This window comes from Lampris incognitus, chromosome 18 (genome assembly GCF_029633865.1).
Source record: "Lampris incognitus isolate fLamInc1 chromosome 18, fLamInc1.hap2, whole genome shotgun sequence".
Lineage (NCBI taxonomy): Eukaryota > Metazoa > Chordata > Actinopteri > Lampriformes > Lampridae > Lampris > Lampris incognitus.
In genome coordinates this window covers 17,622,136-17,644,282 of record NC_079228.1, presented here as the reverse complement: position 1 = coordinate 17,644,282, position 22,147 = coordinate 17,622,136, and the positions used below count along the sequence as shown (strand labels likewise).

The following is a 22,147-nucleotide window of genomic DNA, read 5'->3' as shown; positions in this document are numbered from 1 at the left end:
GTCCCTACAGATACAATTAGCCGTGTCTGCGGGTGGGAAGCCAGATGTGGGTATGTGTCCTGGTAGCTGCACTACCACCTCTTCTGGTCGGTCGGGGCGCCTGTTCGGGGGGGAGGGGGAACTGGGGGGGGGGGGAATAGCGTGATCCTCCTATGTGCTACGTCCTCCTGGCGAAACTCCTTACTGTCAGGGGAAAAGAAGTAGCTGGTGAGGCTTGATTTTATTATTATTGTTTTGGAATTTTTTGCCCCTTTTTCTCCCCAGTTGTATCCGGCCAATTACTCCACTCTCCTGAGCCGTCCCGGTCGCTGCTCCAAATCCTCTGCCGATCCGGGGGGGTTCTGCAGACTACCACAGGCCTCCTCTGATACATGTGGAGTCACCAGCCGCTTCTTTTCACTTGACAGTGAGGAGTTTCGCCACGGGGACGTAGTGCGTGGGAGGATCACGCTATTCCCCTCAGTTCCCCCTCTCCTCCAAACAGGTGCCCCGACCGACCAGAGAAGGCACTAGTGCAGTGACCAGGACACATACCCACATCCAGCTTCCCACCCACAGACACAGCCAACTGTGTCTGTAGGGACGCCCGACCAAGCCGGAGGTAACACAGGGATTCTGATTGTGTGTGTGTGTGTGTGTGTGTGTATGTCTATGCATGTGGGGATGTGGTGTGGTGAGGACAGAAGGGGGGGGGGATTGAATGCGACAACAGTTGTGATTCTCATGAATAAGGGAAGAGAGGCAATGCCGTACTTGTTATTCCCGTCTGTTTGACATTCCACATGTAGGCTCTCAAACCCACACATAAACATCAGCAACTGCAGCGCAATCTTCCAAAACCCGGCATGACACACGGATGTAAGCGCGGGGTCAAGTCGTCAAAACAATGTCATTTGTGTACATGTGCACATATAAATTTGAATAAATCCAGGAGAGAGTGTGTGTGTGTGTGTGTGTGTGTGTTTGTGTGTGAGTCTGAAATCATTCATGTGTGATGCAGTTTAAAAATATGGCAGTGCGAAGGCTCGGGGCAACGCACATACATTGTGAGTGTGTTGGTGAAAGTAAACATTCCAGCTGAAAGATTGAGGACACTGCAGAGCAAACGCAACACACTCCTACATACACACGGGCCGGGGCGGGAGTGTGTGTGTGTGTGTGTGTGTGTGTGTGTGTGTGTGTGTGTGTGTGTGTGTGTGTGTGTGTGTGTGTGTGTGTGTGTGTGTGTGTGTGCGCGCTGCTATGACTGCGCGTGTTATTACATTTGATGACCGAGCTTAAGACACAAGTAACTGAGGATGCAAATGTGACATGGGTGCAGCGACGTGGGAGGTGACATGGTTCACAGTGGTTCTCCCCTTCATTAAGGAGAACTCATTGTTTTAATTACACGTCGGTTTGGTGCTGCTCCACTTTCTCTGTTGTTCTTACTGATGGAAATAAGCATCTGTGAGCAAGGTCCCCATAGTCATGGACACACACACACACACACACACACACACACACACACACACACACACACACACACACACACACACACACACACACACACATACACACACACACACACACACACACACACACACACACACACACACACACGCGCATATGTAAATACACTCCTGCATGCACAGACAGAACAGTATTTAGTCCGTCTCTTTTGTCTCTTCCAGTCGTTCTCTGACTCTGTATTGCACAAACACACACACACAACCGCGCTTTCTCTCGTGCACACATGTGCATGCAGACACACATTAAGTTGTGCTGCATATCTTTTTTTGTCTTTTCCAATCAATCTAGCTCTAACCGACTCACATAGACAGAGAGGTGCACACACATACATGCACACACATACACACACACATGCACAAACACGCACACACACATGCATACACACACATGCATACACACATAAACACATACACAAAAGTGCACACACATACACACACGCACACACACACACACACACACACACACACACACACACACACACACACACACACGCAGATGCGGAGCTGAAGACAATAAAAGTCATAAGTGTTAGAAGGCCGACAGATGCTGAAGAAAAGCTTGTGGGAGCAAGGTGCATAAAAGGGAGCGAGCGGGGTTGGGACGTGGGGCTGGGGAGTGGGGTTGGGGAGCGGGATTGGGAAGCAGGGCTGGGAAGCGGGGCTGGGGAGCAGGGCTGGGGAGCGGGGCTGTGGAGTGGGGTTGGGGAGCGGTGTTGTGGAGTGGGGTAGTGGAGCGGGGGCAGTGACGAGAGGAGGGAGGCTGTATTTCCAGACGACAGTGACACAAAGAGGGGGAATATTTACTGAAAGAAAGGCATTAGTGTCACTGGTCTCAGCTTCACAATAAAAGCCTTCAGCGAGATTGACGCAGCATCTCTGACCCCTCCACGGCTCTGAAACCCAACCAGGATGATGGATGTGGGGGAGGGCACGCATGTTGCAGGCGCCTGAAGTCAAATGTGTGCTGTCAGATCCAATAATGTCAGCGCCGAGGGGTGAGTCACCGTGCACGAGAGTAAGAGAGAGAAGTTTTATTCTTTGTGTTTGATTTTTCTGTGTGTGTGTGTGTGTGTGTGTGTGTGTGGAGCAAATCAGATTTGTGCTAAAGCACTCAATAAAGAAAGCCAACTTCATTTGGCTAATATAAAGAAATTAATAAATAAATGAACAAACTAAAATAATAATAAAAAAATGCCCCTGTGGTTTTCTTGGTTAGTAGTGTAACCGTGTACGACCACAGATGTGTAGACTTGCTAGCCTGTTGGCTAACGGGGAGAGCATGCGGGATCGAACCCCAGTTCCCTGCACCACGGGCGACTGCGCTAACCAGTCAACTCATGGGTCGGACCCGATAGCCAACGGGCTAGTGAGTCTACACATCTGTGGTCGGACACTGTTACCGCAGGATAAGTGTGATGGATGCCTGCCAACTTTGGTAAAGCAGCGAATTCGAAGCAGCGAATGTGAGCACAAAGTACAAACTTTGCATCTGACATTACTGCAGATTGTCTGGTCCTGGTCCTGGTTTCTTTGTTTCTAAATGGATCAAGACCTTACTATTTGCCACACCATGGCGTTAACATTTCTTCCATGTCTGATGCCGTCTGACTATCTGGAACACTGGGCTGTTTAATGTTTGAACTTTTTTTTAGTCTTGCGTCACCAAACCAACCGGGTACCGGGAGAGTACGCCTGAGATGGCTTTACCTTCATAAGAGACCTTGAAGCCCTGGGATCCGCTGGTGTCGTCTGTCTTGAAGTTGAGCCACATCTGGTGACTGGTGCTGACCACCAGGTCTGGAGTGGTGGTCCCAGAGAGGCTACAACAGGAAGGGGCAACAGAACAGGTCAGTTATCCAGACTGTTTTCAGGTACGTGTGTGTGTGTGTGTGTTTAGGTGTGTATGGATGTAAGTTGTGTGTGAGACGTGAGCTAGTCCTAGCTTTATTATAATTGTTCACTGAGAGATGGCCAGAGACCAAGCTGCACACAGTGTTGTGTACATCATTATGTCGAGTTAACACTGTTCAATTGTGCTATCAGCACAACACGGTGTGTTATCATATGTTGTTGTGCTAATAGCTTTTCCTCCAGTGTGACAGTTGTTATAGTCCCGATTGGTAAAAGGTAAATGGACTGCATTTATACAGCACTTTTCTAGTCTACCGACCACTCAAAGCGCTTTACAGTGTACGCCTCACATTCACACACACATTCACACATTGATGGAGGAGGCTGCCATGCAAGGTACAAACCTGCTCACCAGGAGCAGTTAGGGGTTCAGTGTCTTGCTCAAGGACACTTCGGCATGCTCTCTGGAGGAGCCAGAGGTTGAACCAGCAACCTTATGATCACTAGATGACCCGCTCTACATCCTGAGCCATGCTGCGCAATGTGTGGGACTACTTCTGACCTCAGTGACTAGGGGGAGATCCTAGCCATGAATTTTTGGGATTTTTCCCCCCTTTTTCTCCCAAATTGTACTTGGCCAATTACCCCATTCTTCAAAGCCGTCCGGGTCGCTGCTCCACCCCCTCTGCCGACCCGGGGAGGGCTGCAGACTAGCACATGACTCCTCCGATACATGTGGAGTCACCAGCCGCTTCTTCTCACCTGACAGTGAGGAGTTTTGCCAGGGGGACGTAGCGCAGTTCCCCCTCCTCCCCGAACAGGCGGCCCAACCGACCAGAGGAGGCGCTAGTGCAGTGACCAGGACACATACCCACATCCGGCTCCCACCTGCAGACACGGCAAATTGTGTCTGTAGGGATGCCTGACCAAGCAGGAGGTAACACAGGGATTCGAACTGGCGATCCCCGTGTTGGTCGGCAATGGAATAGACCACCACACTAGCTTAAAATAGATGGCCGAGGGGCGTCCAGGTAATGTCACAAAGGCATGCTCAGAAGAAGTCCATAGAGGTGGAGACCATCCATATTTCGATAGAGTAAGTCGATTGTTTGTGTGCATGTACATAGAAAAAGCAGGGAAGCATCTCGGCACTCCTTACCGCTCAACCAAAACACCCTCCCTGCTAAACACTCCCTCTTTTTTTTCTTTTTTTTTTTTTTAATCGCTAGCACCTCTACCCCCGCTCCCATCCGGGCGAGGCAGCCTCATATAAAAATCAATCTATAAAACTTTATTAAGGTGATAAATTTTAAGACAATTAATAACATCCTCTGGAACGTGGCTGAGCATCTGCTCAAGCAAACTCTATTAGCGGGGACCAAATATGATGTGGACAACCATGTGCCACATGGGCGTGATCTTGTTTTTAACATTGGAGGGAGCGGTGACTGACAGTGCGTTGCAGAGTCGAGCTTTTCATGCACTGCTGCCTCAAGAGGTAACAAAATAAAGGAGAAACGGACCAGCACGAAGAGAAAATAAAGGCTAGAGAGTGAGAGAGAGGTCAAAGGGAGAGGTAGTGTAAAGCGAGGCAAGCAAGGAAAGTGAAGGAAGGAAAAATGCCTGGGAAAGACTAGTGGGGTGTCAGGTGAAAGGGGGGGAGAGAGTGAGAGTGACAGAGAGAACTGACAGGACAAAGAGAAGTGGAGCAGAAGGAAGAAGAAGGGGGGAATACAGGGTGGGGGTCAAAGTCACTCACACGTGGAAGACAGTCTTCTGGTCTCCCACCATCTCTCCGTCCCCCACCGTCAGTGTGTCATAGCCACGCTCCAGGTCGAAGTCCTCAAATGTCAGCTTGATCACCTGATCAGAATCAGAGAAATTGCCATGACAACCGTGAATGACGGATGCTCAGCTCCTCTCCGACACTGGGAGGCGAGACCTTGTCCCATTTGTCAAACTCTCTATCTATCTATCAATCTCTCTCATCCTTCCTTCTCTCACCTCTCCATCTATCTCTATCCATCATTCTCTCTCTTATTTCTCTCTTCCTCTCTCTATCTTTGTGGGCACTTCTCCATCCACACCTCTGTAAGCAGTATATATATATGTGTGTGTGTGTGTGTGTGTGTGTGTGTGTGTGTATGTATGTATGTATGTATGTATGTATGTATGTATGTATGTATGTATGGATAGCTCTTTCATGTAATACTCTGATTCATTTGTTTCACTCCTTCATCGTCACATTCTCTTCTGATCACATTTCATATCAGTTTTCTATAAAAGCCTGTATTAGTCTTGGATGTGTGCAGATGACTGGCATAAACACTACCTGGTCCTATTTCAGTCCAGGGTGTGTAGGGATTTTTTTTTCCACTTTTCCCTTTTCCACCTTCAGCTTTAACCTCTGGTCCCTGTGACTCAGCACATATCTGATTGTCTGCCAGACGGCAGGCGTGCCCCCTCGCTCCTCTCTCATCTAATCAGGTTGCATTATAAGGAAGAGAGAATTCCAGTGTGTACAGCTTAGTCAGATTTACAATGACTTTAAGTGCATCAGGGAGGGGTACCTGAGGTTACCCTCAAGGTGAATATATCCATCATGAAAGAGAACAAAAAAAAAATAAGTAAAATAAAGAAGATTTATGTGTGGGGTTTTAATGGTGGAAACATCTCATTTTGTCTCATTTCTATTCTGTGGAGCAGAGTGATGGAGCGGAGGTGGAACAAGGTAAGAAAAACAATAAGCGTCGCCTGTCTAAAGGCAACAAGGGGCAGGCCTATGACAGATCAACGACGATATAAGGGTTTGCCTGGAGGATGACACTTAAAAATGCCAATAAATAAAGAGGAAGGAGGGGGGCAGCATCAGGGAATGAGAAAAAAAATCAAATAAATGAATGAAAACAAAACCACAAAACCAAGGTCTGTCTGGTCTATTTCAAATGGGCTGCCACCAACTTCCGCCAAATTCTTAATGTTTTCAGAGGGCTGCGAGAGCTGGGCCTAATGAAAAAGCTTATATAAATGCAAATTGCATTCTGTCCTATGTTAAACCCAGTGCCTAATGAAAATTGCCAAGGTGGAGAGTGGTGATGGATGGTATGAAAGCAAAGCAGGTCAGATCACCAGATAAATGGAGTTTCATCCAACAAACTCATCTGCCATCTGCCAGGCTACAGGTGGCGGGCGGGGGGGGGGGGGGGGGGACAACAAAAGAGGAAGGCATGATAGTCGTGTTCCTACGCTACATGTGAGCCCAGTTTGATGTGAACGTGTCGGCTTATTCGGCACAGACCTCAGTGTCATTAGTGCTGGGAGCTAACCACAGCTGTGAAAAGTAAAAAACAAACAAAAGAGACACACTCGGTGACCCCAGAACGTTCTGTAGGAACAGCGAGTGACAAAAGCACACGTTGTTCGTAACGTCTAGAAATTGAATTTTGGAGGTTGGAACTGCTCTCTGCTGGTTCTGCCCCGGTCTTTTTGTCTGACCTAACGTCTCCTCTGGCTGGCACTGTGTGGACGGGTAGGAATAGAAGGCCATTACACCTCTAAAGAGAAAGGATAGTAGCGCTCCATCTTCATCTGGGCCGGACGCAGAGCGGCAGACAGCCCAAAGTGCCATTGTCTATTCCAGTAGGCTGCTCGCCGGGTGTGCCCAAGGGTGTCTGCAGGTGTGTATGGGTGAGAATGCAAGTGTGTCTGCGAGAGCGTACGTGTGTGTGTGTGTGTGTGTGTGTGTGTGTGTGTGTGTGTGTGTGTGTGTGTGCGCGCACACACACGCCTACCTCTTTCCCCGCCTTGTCTCACCTCGCATAGCCTCTCCTTCACTCAGCCCAGCGCGGTAAGAAAACGGATCTGTAAAGCCATTTTGTTTTGAGTTCACCAAAGGATATTTGGCAAGCGGGCAGCTGGACGGCCTTGAACACAACACCAAAGTCATTGGTCTTAACAGAGTGGCTTTGTCACCATCATGATATACTCTGAGCACGCTCTCTAAATCTCTCCATTCCACTCGTCCTCTTTCCATCCCTCCTTCTCCCATTCACTCTCGGTGATTCTTATAAATATTACCTGCTCTGCATTTTCCCTTTTTTGGAAGCCACTTTTTCCAGCCGTGCCTGAGCTATCCCTGAAGGGACCGATACCTGAAGGGACTCGGTGCGGTAACATTACCTTCTGGAACACAGCGTCGCTCCTATCATGCTTGCAATAAATGTTTACCTTGGACAGGTCTGTGGCTGTGATGACCCAGGTACAGTTAGCGTTGTTGTCGTACTGGACGGGGTAGTTAGGAGAGGTGATGATGCCGTTGGGTCCCCTCAGCTGCCCCCCACACATTGGTGCTACAACAGATCAGCAAGAAAGAGGTAAATGGTTAGGTAGGACCATCTTCCAAAAAAGCTGCTTTTTATTAACCGCAGGAAATAAAGAATGAGGTGAGATGAGTCACTTCAGTTACAGAAACAAGAGCAATAGTCCAAATGTCCCTTAAAAGCTGAAGCTGTGAGAAAACAAGACTAGGTAAAATCTAGGATATGGCTGGACTGCCACATTTATTAAACGGCCGTTTTAGCGTGACTACGTTTAAAAAGCATCTGTTTTGACATGGGTTCTGTGAACAGCTGATGATGTAATAGAGAACTGTTAGCACCAATTCACTTTGAAAGAGCAACGGCCAATGGGGAAACTCCAACTCGGCCATCTGACCAATGGTGAAACTCCATCACTCCCTCACTCACCCAGGCACTCACCCTCACTCACTCACCCGGGCACTCGCTCACCCAGGCACTCACTCACTCACTCTCACTCACTCACCCAGGAACTCATTCACTCACTCTCACTCACCCACCCAGGCACTTGCTCACCCAGGCACTCACTCTCTCACTCTCACTCACTCACCCAGGAACTCATTCACTCACTCTCACTCACCCACCCAGGCACTTGCTCACCCAGGCACTCACTCACTCACCCAGGAACTCCCTCACTCACTCTCACTCACCCACCCAGGCACTTGCTCACTCAGGCACTCACTCACTCACTCTCACTCACTCACCCAGGAACTCACTCACTCACTCTCACTCACCCACCCAGGCACTTGCTTACCCAGGCACTCACTCACTCACCCAGGCACTCACTCACTCACCCAGGCCTTCACCCACTCAGGCACTCACTCACTCACTCGTCCAGGCACTCATTCACTCATTCGCTCGGTCGCTTGCTCACTCACTCACTCATAGTCCAGTCAACAAGAAGTAAAAGTTAAACCAATGCACACCGCAAATAAATCAGTTCAGTTCCTCTTTCAGTTGGTCAACATCGCTGGCATAGAAAAAGCATATTCTAAATACAATTAAACAAATATATGTGTTATGTTGGGAAAATACTCACGATCAAATTACTTCTAAACTTCAAATCAGCTTCAAGCGGATAACATCGCTTTCTGTACTGAACTGAAAGGGATCACTGTCTTATCTTACTGTAAGTGGGGACCATTTTGAAAACGATGGACCATTGGACCACACAGCTATTTATCAAGAGCTTTTTAAACATAAAGTGGCAATTGTTTTGTTTATGAACCATCTTCAAATCATAAACAGAAGTGCCATCCAAATAAAATGAAGTGTACTTTGAACACTTGACTCGCCAATTCAGTTTTGCATTTAGAGTACCCATGAAGCGGAAGACTAGCAACAGATTGACTATCTGCGCCAGGCGGTGGCCCGGAGGCTGAGCGCACTCCTCCAGTTGAATCTTGGGATTACAAACAATAAACACAACATCAGTGTGAAGCTGTAATTTCTGACTGCTTTAGCCTTGGCCATTCAGGCATAACTAGGCATTCTCATTTAAAGGAGTGCTTAAACAGTTAGCAAACCAACTTCAAAAGGACAATGTGACATTTCTTATCGGGGCCCTGGGGCCTCTCCATGGAGAAACTTCCAACACCTCTTCCAAATTAAAACATAATTTCTAATGAGCACTTTAAGGGAAATATCTGTGTGTGTGTGTGTGTGTGTGTGTGTGTGTGTGTGTGTGTGTGTGTGTGTGTGTGTGTGTGTGTGTGTGTATGTGTACATATACAGTACTACATATGTGGGGGGTGACGTGAAAAAAAGGCCTTGGACCCCGGCACCCTAATCTTAATGAGTTATGTCTGAGAGGAGAGGTCCTGCGGGTGTTCAAGCCCTGCTTAGTGCCTCCCCGCCCCGCCACTCTACCCTCCAAACCACCCATATTAAATTGTAAAAAGAACTTTGGGGAAGTTTGGGGGAGAATGAAGTAATTAATTTGAGTGGTGCTGACAGTGAGGGTGACCTTAATGAAAATAATACAGCAGAAGAGAAGCCGACTCAAGTATCGTTCCCCCCTCTTTTTAATAATGGGGATAATCAGGCCTGATCCTCCATGCCCCGGACTATTGTGATGGAGACGAAGCTCCAGCAAGACCGATCAGTCAGTAGTCAAAGACCATACAACTCATAAAGAAATATTAAAACAGACTCTTTTTGACCAGATTGGGGGAGGAGGTGAACATAAAGAGACCGGAACTGTCACTTTTACCTCCAGAGGATAAATGTGCAGCCCTAGATCAAGCCCTGTGCTAATGATATTTCTAGTGAATTTAATGGTAAGTAATGCTAAATTGGGACAGAGATACATCGTGAATTATTCCTGGAACATATTTAATCTTGGTTTAAACGGTCTGACGCAGAGCAAAGGCGTGACACCGAAGGTTGAACGAGGATGATGGAATTAAATTCGTTTATGTTAATTCCAACCCGGGATATTGTTAGCTAAGTCCAAGATAATGTCTATGAAGTAGGATTCGATGAGAGATCTTGGATGCTAGATTTTGAAATCGTGTTTTTGAAATGTGTCTTCCTTACACATCCTTGCTGTCCAGGTGACTGGCAGCGGCTTCAACGAGGGGAAGTACAATCAATCTTCCCGCCCACATAATCCCTCTCAGTTTGCTGTCCCCCTTTCTCCTTAGTGGTATAATCTAATTTTGTCTCAATTGGATCGCTGTGAAACAAAACGAACGGGGGAGCCTCCGGAAAACTGGATTTCTCAGAGCACATTAAGGGGAGTGCAGTAGTGAAGACAGTCGAAAGGCCACGATAAAGGGGATAAAACGCTCCGGCGATTGCATCAGACAACTTTGTCTGAGAGCGGGGTGTTAAGGAAACTGATGACTCCGAGAGTGCTGAATCTGGCACAAAATGGTTGACATACATCTCCCTGCCGGAGGAAAAGGAGGAAAGGGGGGGGGAGTGGCAAGGTTACTCTGAAAACAAATGCGGCTTGTAGCATGGACAAGGAACAGGAAATACTGCCACTGGTCCATATGCTAGTAATATGTTCAGCTTCTGGCATCAAGATTTCAGTCAGTCCGTGTGTCGGGATAATTTACACAAATTACACGGTCCACCAACAAGACAGTTATAATTTATTTCCGCAGATCATCCTCTGTAATTAAGTGTGACTAAACACAGCGCCAAACTGATCCAGTGCTCAAATATCTGAAGTTCAGTTGTCAACAAATAATAACAGGGAGGAAGCTCGTGTCGTCACGTTCCTCACAATTCTGACTCAATTGTCTCCCTCTCTCTGCCTCTACTCTGTATTTCATGTCCATCAAAACTCTCCATCACCACAGAGCCACTGACTGGAAGCCCACATCTGACATCTTTGTTTAAATCGACTGACATGGCAAACAGCTCTTTCCTGTCCATGCCATCGCATATACCCTCAATTCACCGTTAGCTTTCCTCAGCGTCAGTTTTCAGGTGTTGCCCTGTTTATATGTATATTTTCTGACAGACTGATAAACCCATATAGGATTCTCAGTAGAGAGTAATTAGTCCCGTTACGATGTCACCCAGTTCAGTCCAGTCAGTCATTTTACTGTCTCCTAGGTTAGTCCAGTCAGTTATTTTCGGCAGTCATTGTCCCTCACAGCCTCAGCTCATAACTTTCGTCATTGCATAACCTCAATCATGGTCTATTGTTTTTCCTGTTTTATTTTGAAGTACCCACCTGTTGTGTCATGTCAGTTCCTGCCCCTGGTTTTGTCATCAGTCGACCCAGTGTACCCCACACCTGTTCCCCATTTCCCTGATTAGCTCCAGCACATATCCTCCCCTGGTTTGCCAGCAGCCATACCAACATGTACCCTGGCTATGCCGAATGACGGAAGCTAAGCAGGTGCGGGCTTGGCTAGTACTTGGATGAGAGACATCCGAGGAAAACTGAGTTGCTGCTGGAATTGGTGTTAGTGGGCCAGTAGGGGGCAGTCTTCCTCCTGGTCCTAATAAACAACAACAGAAATCCCAGCGCAGCGACAGGGACACTGTGCTGTAGGAGATGCCGTCCTTTGAATGAGACTTAGACCGATGTCCTGACTCACTGGTCATTAAAGATCCCATGGCACTTATCGCAAAGAGCAGGGGGTTCCCCAATGTCCTGGCAAAATTCCCTACCTGGCTCTCTCCATCTGGCCACCTAATCATCCCCTCATGTAATTGGCTCAATGATTCATTCCTGTCCACCTCAAGGTGATGTGGGGTGAGCATCCGGAGGCAAAATGGCTGCCGTGCATCACCCAGGTGGGTGATACACATTAGCGGTGGTTGAGGTGAGTTTCCCTTTGTCACTGTGAAGCACGTTGGGTGTCTACATATAGCGCTACATAAATGTAAGTAATCCATCATCATCACTGGTATCACAGTGCCTTTGCCATGTTGTCTTGTACATACGGCCAAGATATCCAGCGTTCACTAGCCTATGTCCTACCTGTTTACCAGGTTTGAAGTCTTTTGCCCGTTTCTGGACTTTGCTTCTCTTGCCTGCCCCTCATCAGATCTGACTGCCCGTTTGGACTATAAGCCACGGCAACTTGAATTTAGGCATAACAGGTTCAAAGCTTGTCTGCCTACCCCTTGTCTATCCGGTTGCCTGTTCGGACTGATTTTCTTTTTCTGTGTTCTGAACCCTGCCTGCCTTGACCATGAGATGAGGCACCACAAAGTATACATCCCTGACACCAGCCGCCACATTTGTCACTTAAAAAAAATAAAGAAAAAATAAAGAAAAGTAGGTGTCCGGGTGGCGTAGCGGTCTATTCCACTGCCTACCAACATGGGGATCATTGGTTCGAATCCCCTTGTTACCTCCGGCTTGGTCGGGCATCCCTACAGATACAATTGGCCGTGTCTGCTGGTGGGAAGCCAGATGTGGGTATGTGTCCTGGTTGCTGCACTAGCGCCTCCTCTGGTCGGTCGGGGGTGCCTGTTCGGGGGGGGGGGGATAGCATGATCCTCCCATGCACTATGTCCCCCTGGTGAAACTCCTCACAGGCGAATCTACATGTATCAGAGGAGGCATGTGGTAGTCTGCAGCCCTCCCCGGATCGGCGGAGGGGGTGGAGCAGTGAACCGGGATGGCTCAGAAGAGTGGGGTGATTGGCCAGATAAAATTTTGAGGCAAAGGGAGGAAAAAAAATCCCCTCCCCCCCAAAAAAAGTAAAACAAGTTTTGTCCAGGGTGTCTCCCCGCCTGCCGCCTAGTGACTGCTGGGATAGGCTCCAGCATCCCCGCGACCCTGAGAGCAGGACAAGCGGTTCAAATAACGCATGGATGGATGAGTTTTGTTACTACCATAACATACATTACAATGCTGGGTCTATTCTGAATGATAAAATAAAAAAAAGTTTATATCTTTACAGTTGTGTGTGCGTGTGTGTGTGTGTGTGTGTGTGTGTGTGCATATATAGATGTTTGTGTGAATGTGTATATGTACACATTTGTATTGTTTGCTTTCAATTTCACAGTTTCATTTTAATTCTTTCCAACGTTACCTATCTGTGCTTAAAGATATGGTTTTGTACTTTTGCCGAGGTTGCCGACAGTAAGAAGCAGTAAAAAGCTAGAGTCGTTTTGTAAACAGCTCAATGAGGTATTTCTCATATAGGTACAGCCACATAAGTGGTGACTGAGAGGACAGCAAATCAGAAATCACACCCTGTAAAATCCTCCAATTGATGATTTCAGGTCGGTATTTCCTGCAGGAACACGTTACCAACCGGCTTTGTTTGTAAAGCCTTTTTCCATCTTTTTATTTATTAATTTTGCTGGGCTTTTGATGGAGTAACACAGGAACAGTCAGAGAAAGTTGTACATCCAGTTTGATGCTGTAAAATAATTAGTCTATAAATGTAATGTTTGCAAAGGGCCAAGTAAAAGAGGCATCCATTTTGGTCCATGAAACGCTCAGAAACTTCCAGAATCGACTTTTTTTTTCATTTTAAAAAAAAATGGATGTTGCAAAGGCATTTTTCAGCTATGAGTTAAATAGATAAAAAAAAAAAATCAGCAAGGCCAAGTAAACAAACAGCGCATGCATCCTACACCAGCCAGTTAATACAAAATTGGCTGATCCGTAAACCTGCCTCGATGATGAGGCTTGCTGACCCTGGAAACTGAGACGAGTATAGCCAACAGGCACATGTCAGACACCATACAGCCAGCTGGACCCTTCTCTCTTTCTGACACAAAATGGTTGGTGGTGCAAGAGACATGGCCGGTGGGCATCACTGTGGCAACATGGCTGACTCAGGGAGACAGCAGAGGCCGATTAGTGGAGTGGGAGTTGTGTGTGTGTGTGGGGGGGGGTGGAGGCGGTAGCAAAGGCCAGGCCAGTCACGGTAAAATTTTGAACACCAAAATGATAATTTTATGGAAACGAAGAAGAAAAAAAAAGAAACCACACGGGGACTCTCCACAAAATGTGTTTTGAATGATCAAGAGGCACAGAGAACACACACACACACACACACACACACACACACGCACACGCACACGCACACGCACACGCACACATACACATCAGAAGTGAAAATAAAATATGGAAATATAGACAGCTCATGGTTTTAATAAGACTGCCCCCATCACAGAAGCGCATAAACTCACAATCCAATCATCAGTCCTTACCTCTGCAGATGGGCCGATCATCGCTCCAGCCGACATAACTGTCTGTCACCCTGAGACAGCTGATGCTCTTTGAACCCTGCAGCTCATAGCCCTCATCACAGGAGAAATGCACTGTGGCCCCCCGCCTGCAGGGTGGATTGGATACAGGGATGATGGTCATGTTTCCATCCAACTTTTGAATACATTTCAAGCAAATAACCAAACGTTGCAGAAAAAAAACAAAAAAACAAAAAACAAAAGAATAATTTGAATTCGGTAAGATCTGATGGTACGTTTCCATCAGATCGGTTTAAGGCAAATAAAACCCTACCCTCTGTGTGTCCCGGTATATATCACATGTTCTTACTTCAACATCCATGAGAATGATGGACCAGTAAAGAACAAGAAACGGCTGATCATGGGATTAAATTCTAATTGCATTTCATATTTTATTTGGCCAATTAATTTCCACTGCAATTTATCACATTTACTTTTATTGAATAAAACATTCGCCTCCCTAGAATATAAACCTTTAAGCACATTTTGGGGACTTTATTCAATATTGGCACTTCCATCAAACTCTTTTTTTTATATTCACAAACATTTATATAAGCACACTTGGATGCAAACATAGTTTCTGTGTCACCATCACAAACATTACTGTATGGCTGAGCTAGGCGTTTCAGTATCTGTCCGTTCATTAATCACCCGATCGGAAAGTTCTGGAAGTTAAGAGGGCATTGTTATTTTTTGTGTTGTCTAAGCCTTAAAGGACATTTGGGGGTAATTTTCTGAGATTTTCCAACATGGCCATTGAGCAGGCAACTTTTCTGTTTCTCCAGCCGCAGTCCTCTCCAAATATCATTGCCCTCTAAATGTAGTGGTAACAGTAAGAGTGCACATGAGGCAACTGTGGAGGACAAAGTGGTCTGTTGGATGGGAAAAAAAATGAAATGAAAAAAAGTTTCCATCGTTTCTGTCCTCTCTACTGTGAGTTCCTAAAGGGCTGGATCGAGGGAGACAAATGATACCCATTTGTCTGTGTTAAGGCTGACCATTGGTATATTGAAAGCTCTAACAAGAAAGAAATTCCATGGACCAATTGGCAATACCTACACCCACCAGAGACAGCCTATTCATATGCAATTATTCAAATGGGTAGGATTTTTTTGTTTTGTTTTTTTGTCAATGTAGACATTTCTCGGTCCTGTGTGGTTGTAATGGTTTTTGGTTGATTTGGGAGAATAGTGGCTCAGCACATAATGAGCCCAATGGTAGAAAACTGCAGTGTTCTGGTGGTACTGGAACAGTTGACACTAATATTTAGTTACTTAGCTAACATCGGGGTCTCACCCTGACTGGCTAACATGGGAGAACAATACCGATCATGAAGGATCCACACAAGGGTACAACACCTTCAAACTGCCGGCCAATAACCTGCCTTTCCACAACATGGAAGATCCTGTTGGACATCGTAGCAGCTAAGCTGAATGGGCACATGAGTCAATGCATGAGCGAAAATCAGAAGGGAATTGGGAACAACACCAGAGGGTCAAAGCATCAGCTACTGGTGGATAGCGCAGTCACCAAAGACTCTAAGACCAGGCAGACCAACCTGAGCACAGCCTGGACTGACTACAAGAATGCCAACAACTCAATGCCCCACACATGGTTACTGGGTTGCTTGGCACTATACAAAGCCAACAGAACATGAATAGCCTTCATGAAGAACTCAAAGCGGCTGTGGAAAACAACGCTAGAGGCCAACTCTAAGACGATCACACAGTTAACCATCAAATGTGGCCCCTCCAGTCAGATCCTCACAAAGAGTGGATATGGATACAGGTTCAGAAGTGGAGTTACCATAAGCCACCTTTTATACATGGATGACATCAAGCTGTATGCCAGGAATGAGCGAGGCACTGACTCGCTGATCCACCTCACCAGGATCTATAGCGATGACATCGGGATGTCACTCAGATTGGACAAGTGTGGTTGAATGGTGGCAAAAAGAGGAAAGGTGGTGAGCACTGAAGGGGTCGAATTACCAGATAGGCAGGATAACAGACATACAGGACAGTTACAAGTACCTGGGTACCCAACAGGCAAATGGAAACCACGAGCAGGCAGAAAGGAAGTCAGCTACAGCCAAATACCTCCAGACAGTGAGGCAGGTCCTGAGGAGCCAGCTCAATGGGAAGAATAAGATCCAAGCCATCAACACATATGTCCTACCAGTCATCAGATACCCAGCTGGAATAATAAGCTGGCCAACGAAGATAAAGTCCACAGTTATCAGGACACAGAAACTCCTTACAATGCATGGAGGGTTCCAACCCAAAGTCCAGCAGTCTGGACTATGATAAGCAAAAAGATGTGAGTCAAGAGTTAGTGAGTGTCAGATCTACTTTCAAGGTTGAAACGAGGAACATCCACGAGTACATACCCCACACAGTAGAACACAGAGTGGGGAGGAAAAAAAGAAGGTATCGTGGAAGACTAAGCCCCTCCATTGGATGTATCATCAACAGATAGATGACATGGCTGATAGACAAATCTTACCAGTGGTTAGAAAAGGCTGGACTGAAGGACAGTCCCGAGGCTCTGATCATAGCAACATGAAAACAGGCACTCAGCACCAGATTGGTTGAGACAGGGGTCTATCACGCCAGACAAGACCCAAGATGCAGGCTGTGCAAAGATGCCCCTGAGACAGTCCAGTACTTAGTAGCAGGGTGTAAAATGCTAACTGGGAAAGCATACACTGAGTGCAGTCCTAGGAACAGCTAAGATACAGCATAGAACCCTCAAACTCCCAGGTAGAGGACCCAAGCTTGAGGAAAGACACACATCACCCAAAAAAGGGTGGGATAGTGATTTTTTTTTTTAAATTGCAACTTTGTGTTCTTATTACCCCACTCCTACCCAACCCTAACAGAACTAGCATCTGATTTGCATGAAGGTGCTAGGCCCAAACAAGTTGGTTTGTAAATATATTATATTTTGTTTGATGAAATTAGTTTTACAGGGTAAACTGTTAAATTTTTTGAGCCCAGCATCCTTGTTAGAATCATGTATCTACTACTACTACTACTACTACTACTTTGGGCTGCTCCCGTTAGGGGTCGCCACAGCGGATCATCCGTTTCCATTTCTTCCTGTCTTCTGCATCTTCCTCTGTCACACCAGCCACCTGCATGTCTTCCCTCACCACATCCATAAACCTCCTCTTTGGCCTTCCTCTTTCCTCTTTCCTGGCAGCTCCATATTCAGCATCCTTCTCCCAATATAACCACCATCTCTCCTCCACACATGTCCAAGCCATCTCAATCTTGCCTCTCTTGCTTTGTCTCCAAACCATCCAACCTGAGCGGTCCCTCTAATATAATCGTTCCTAATCCTGTCCTTCTTCGTTACTCCCAGTGAAAATCTTAGCATCTTCAACTCTGCCACCTCCAGCTCCGCCTCCTGTCTTTTCGTCAGTGCCACTGTCTCCAAACCATATAACATAGCTTTGTTTGAATCATGTACGAATAATCTTATTTGACAAAAGTAATAAAAATTAGACCTCCAACCAAGTTTTTGTGTCATAACTGGTTGACAGTTTGTTGGGCCTTGATAGCTGTTGCCTTCACCTTCCAATGAAAAAATATCTACCTGCTAGTGCAGCTTTTTAACCCGATGAGTTAGCAGGGGGACTGCCTAGAATGCCTAATGCTATTGACCGATACTTTAAATGCCTGGCAAACTGCCTATATCTGTCCATCCAATTTCAGGATTCTGTGGTTTTTTTTTTTTATTTCTCTGAACATGATCCCCATAAAGCAGTGCTCCAGTCAACTTATCTTATGCGTTACCTGAAGTCAGAGCCTTTTCTTTTTCCACGATCTGGGATCCCCGGGTCTGGACACATGTTGTGTCCTTGTGCCACACCCATCTGAGACACTGAGAGAGAGAATAGGAGATGAAAAAAGGCAGAGAAGGAAAGCTAAAGAAAGGATAGATTATTCAAAATCTAGTCCAAACAAACACTGTGTATAAGATTAAAAAAGACATACACTACCGTTCAAAAGTTTGGGATCACCCAAACAATTTTGTGTTTTCCATGAAAAGTCACACTTATTCACCACCATATGTTGTGAAATGAATAGAAAATAGAGTCAAGACATTGACAAGGTTAGAAATAATGATTTGTATTTGAAATAAGATTTTTTTTACATCAAACTTTGCTTTCGTCAAAGAATCCTCCATTTGCAGCAATTACAGCATTGCAGACCTTTGGCATTCTAGCTGTTAATTTGTTGAGGTAATCTGGAGAAATTGCACCCCACGCTTCCAGAAGCAGCTCCCACAAGTTGGATTGGTTGGATGGGCACTTCTTTGAGCAGATTGAGTTTCTGGAGCATCACATTTGTGGGGTCAATTAAATGCTCAAAATGGCCAGAAAAAGAGAACTTTCATCTGAAACTCGACAGTCTATTCTTGTTCTTAGAAATGAAGGCTATTCCATGCGAGAAATTGCTAAGAAATTGAAGATTTCCTACACCGGTGTGTACTACTCCCTTCAGAGGACAGCACAAACAGGCTCTAACAGGTACTATTTAATGAAGATGCCAGTTGGGGACCTGTGAGGCGTCTGTTTCTCAAACTAGAGACTCTAATGTACTTATCTTCTTGCTCAGTTGTGCAACGCGGCCTCCCACTTCTTTTTCTACTCTGGTTAGAGCCTGTTTGTGCTGTCCTCTGAAGGGAGTAGTACACACCGGTGTAGGAAATCTTCAATTTCTTAGCAATTTCTCGCATGGAATAGCCTTCATTTCTAAGAACAAGAATAGACTGTCGAGTTTCAGATGAAAGTTCTCTTTTTCTGGCCATTTTGAGCGTTTAATTGACCCCACAAATGTGATGCTCCAGAAACTCAATCTGCTCAAAGTGCCCATCCAACCAATCCAACTTGTGGGAGCTGCTTCTGGAAGCGTGGGGTGCAATTTCTCCAGATTACCTCAACAAATTAACAGCTAGAATGCCAAAGGTCTGCAATGCTGTAATTGCTGCAAATGGAGGATTCTTTGACGAAAGCAAAGTTTGATGTAAAAAAAATCTTATTTCAAATACAAATCATTATTTCTAACCTTGTCAATGTCTTGACTCTATTTTCTATTCATTTCACAACATATGGTGGTGAATAAGTGTGACTTTTCATGGAAAACACAAAATTGTTTGGGTGATCCCAAACTTTTGAACGGTAGTGTATTTTAAAGCCAATGAATTATTTTTTGTTTATTTTTAAATTAAAGAGTTCGAAGATGAGAATGTCTGAACTGTCAGAATGAAGCCATCATCAGCATTTCCTCTGTGTGGACACAACAGAGGAACAGAGGACACAACGTTTGAGAGAAATGTTTCATCATCACTCATCTAAGTGACCCCTTCAGTCTCAACTGACTGCAGGTATCCCCACCCTTAGAAACAATACAGTGGCTTAACGACCAAAAACAACCATTGGTTTCATATGCAAATTACCAGTATCATCAGAATACTTTATTCATCCCCGAGGGGAAATTGGGTAATGCCATGAGCATTAACTAGAGTTACAAGGGCCATGTGTACTATTCACAGAGGATTGGGGAATGTTTGCAATCACAGCATTGTAAGATGGTGACAGATGTACTCTTAGGCCCCCCCTCGGTTCAGGGATGGTCGGTCCCTCTTCATATAGATGGCCTCTTTGACTCCACATTCAAACCATCGTTCCTCCGTATCAAGGATGTGCACATCCTCATCCTTGAAAGAGTGGCCACTGGCCTGTAGATGGGTGTAGACCGCAGAGTCCTGGCGTGTTAGCTCTTCTGTGTTGTGCCATCGTCTGTTGGCCAGCGTCTGTTTGGTTTCTCCGGTGTACAAGTCATGACAATCTTCCCGGCACTTAACAGCGTACACTATATTGCTCTGTTTGTGCCCGGGGGACCCGGTCCTTGGGGTGGACCGATTTCTGGTGCAGCGTGTTTTGGGGTTTGAAAGCAACTGAGATGCGGTGTTTGGAAAATACACGTCTCAGTTTTTCCGAAACTCCCACCCCATACAGAATCACCACTGGTTTACACTCAGGCGGCTGTTGTCCTTCTCCTCTCTTCCATTGGCTGGTGCTCTGTTTGGGCATCTTCCTGGCTTAGACAAACATCCAGTTAGGATAACCAAACTTAACCAGGGCCTTTTTAATGTGGGATTTCTCCTCTTCCCCAGCCGCTGTGTCGGTGGTGACATTGCAGCTCGATGGTACAGCATCCTGATGACTCCTAGTTTGTGCTCCAGTGGATGATGAGAGTCAGACCTTAACTACTGATCACTATGTGTTGGTTTACAGTAATCTATGGTAATTTACATTTTACGGTGCTGTGACTGCAACCATTCCCAAATCCTGTGTGAACAGTACACATGACCACTGTAACTCTAGTTAATGCTCAAGGCAATTTGCATATGAAACCAATGGTTGTTTTTGGTCATTATGCCACTTTATTGTTTCTAAGGGTGGGGATACCTGCAGTCAGTTGAGACTGAAGAGGTCACTTAGATGAGTGATGAAACGTTTCTCTCAATAAACACTGTATCCAGATGAACTGATTCAACTCTCTTACCTGGATTATTGAGTATGCATAAAGACATTTCCTCTGTGACACACATGATGTGCTTGACATTTACATTGCACATATCATTAGCATTTATGTACATCAACATGATGCTTCATTTGATGTGAGGCTTGACTGCTTATCATTGCTTACTGGCACACCATCTGTTAAAAAAAAGCAAATTTTAACAAATCCCTAACATTATGTTATTAAATCATCCATCCTGTTCAACGGTCGTGAAGGGTTAAGTGACCAGAGGAGTCAGGTGAGCTTGGCCAAACCAGTAACGGATCTAAGAGGAAGCGGCTGGGGGCAAGTCAATGGGACAGCGACATAGGAAAGTAATGAATTATAAATGAGGCTTGTTTGTAGCAGGTGACCAACAGTCAGAAATACAGATGGTGTCTTCAAATGGGCTCGTGTTTAACCACATTTACGGGGAGAGTCCGTATGAACAACTGCTGTTTTGGCATTCACAACTTAGGAAAATGGAAACTCTCCGTAAGCTTTGAGTTCATGACTTGCGACAAGATTCTTACATTGTTTTCATTGTGGTATATTTGTTTTCTTTCTTCGCGTGACAGGCATGGGCGTAAGTCCATGAATACTGGGATGGCATCCAGCGCTTTACTTGTGCCCCCGCCCATAGGGTTAGTGGTTGTGTCAGAAAGGGCATCTGACATAAAATTTTACCACATCGGTATGCGGATTGACAAGACCATATCGGATCGGTCGCGGGCCGAGTTAACAACAACCGCCATTGGTGCTGTGTCCTCACAGGGTACCGATGGAAACTATAAAATCCACTGTGGTGACCCCTGAGAAACAGGGAAGAAGCCCGAAAAAGAGGGTTTTTTTTCCTTTCTTGTTTACTAAATGGCAGAGCCCATGGATGTCCATTTTGTGGCAGATGGTAAGTATAATTATATTGTAGTTTTAGTCATATATAGAGTAATTTTTTACTCCATATATGATTTTTTTTATTCGGCCAATTTAACACATATCTGAGGAAAATGTTGATATTCCCAATGATCATGTAGTTTCCTCTTTCTTTATTCTTTTGCATTACCCATTTGAAAATGAGAAACTAACCCGCTGTTAGGTCAATAAATCTTTACCCTCCGTGGCTTCCTGATATAACGTTTGCCCACTGGCCTAGCAACAGTGCTCTTGCAACTTTCCC

General features: G+C 45.7%; 1 protein-coding gene across 1 annotated transcript in view; it reads right to left on the bottom strand.

Annotated features, from left to right (window-relative positions):
• csmd2 (CUB and Sushi multiple domains 2) overlaps positions 1–22,147 on the bottom strand; it is a 366,715-nt gene that overhangs the window by 155,845 nt on the left and 188,723 nt on the right. The window contains exons 8-12 of the mRNA XM_056298741.1: positions 18,196–18,283; positions 14,360–14,484; positions 7,590–7,711; positions 5,122–5,225; positions 3,219–3,331 (exon numbers count right to left, since the gene is read on the bottom strand). Coding sequence (XP_056154716.1) covers positions 3,219–3,331; positions 5,122–5,225; positions 7,590–7,711; positions 14,360–14,484; positions 18,196–18,283 — 552 coding nt within the window. The remainder of the gene's footprint in view (positions 1–3,218; positions 3,332–5,121; positions 5,226–7,589; positions 7,712–14,359; positions 14,485–18,195; positions 18,284–22,147) is intronic.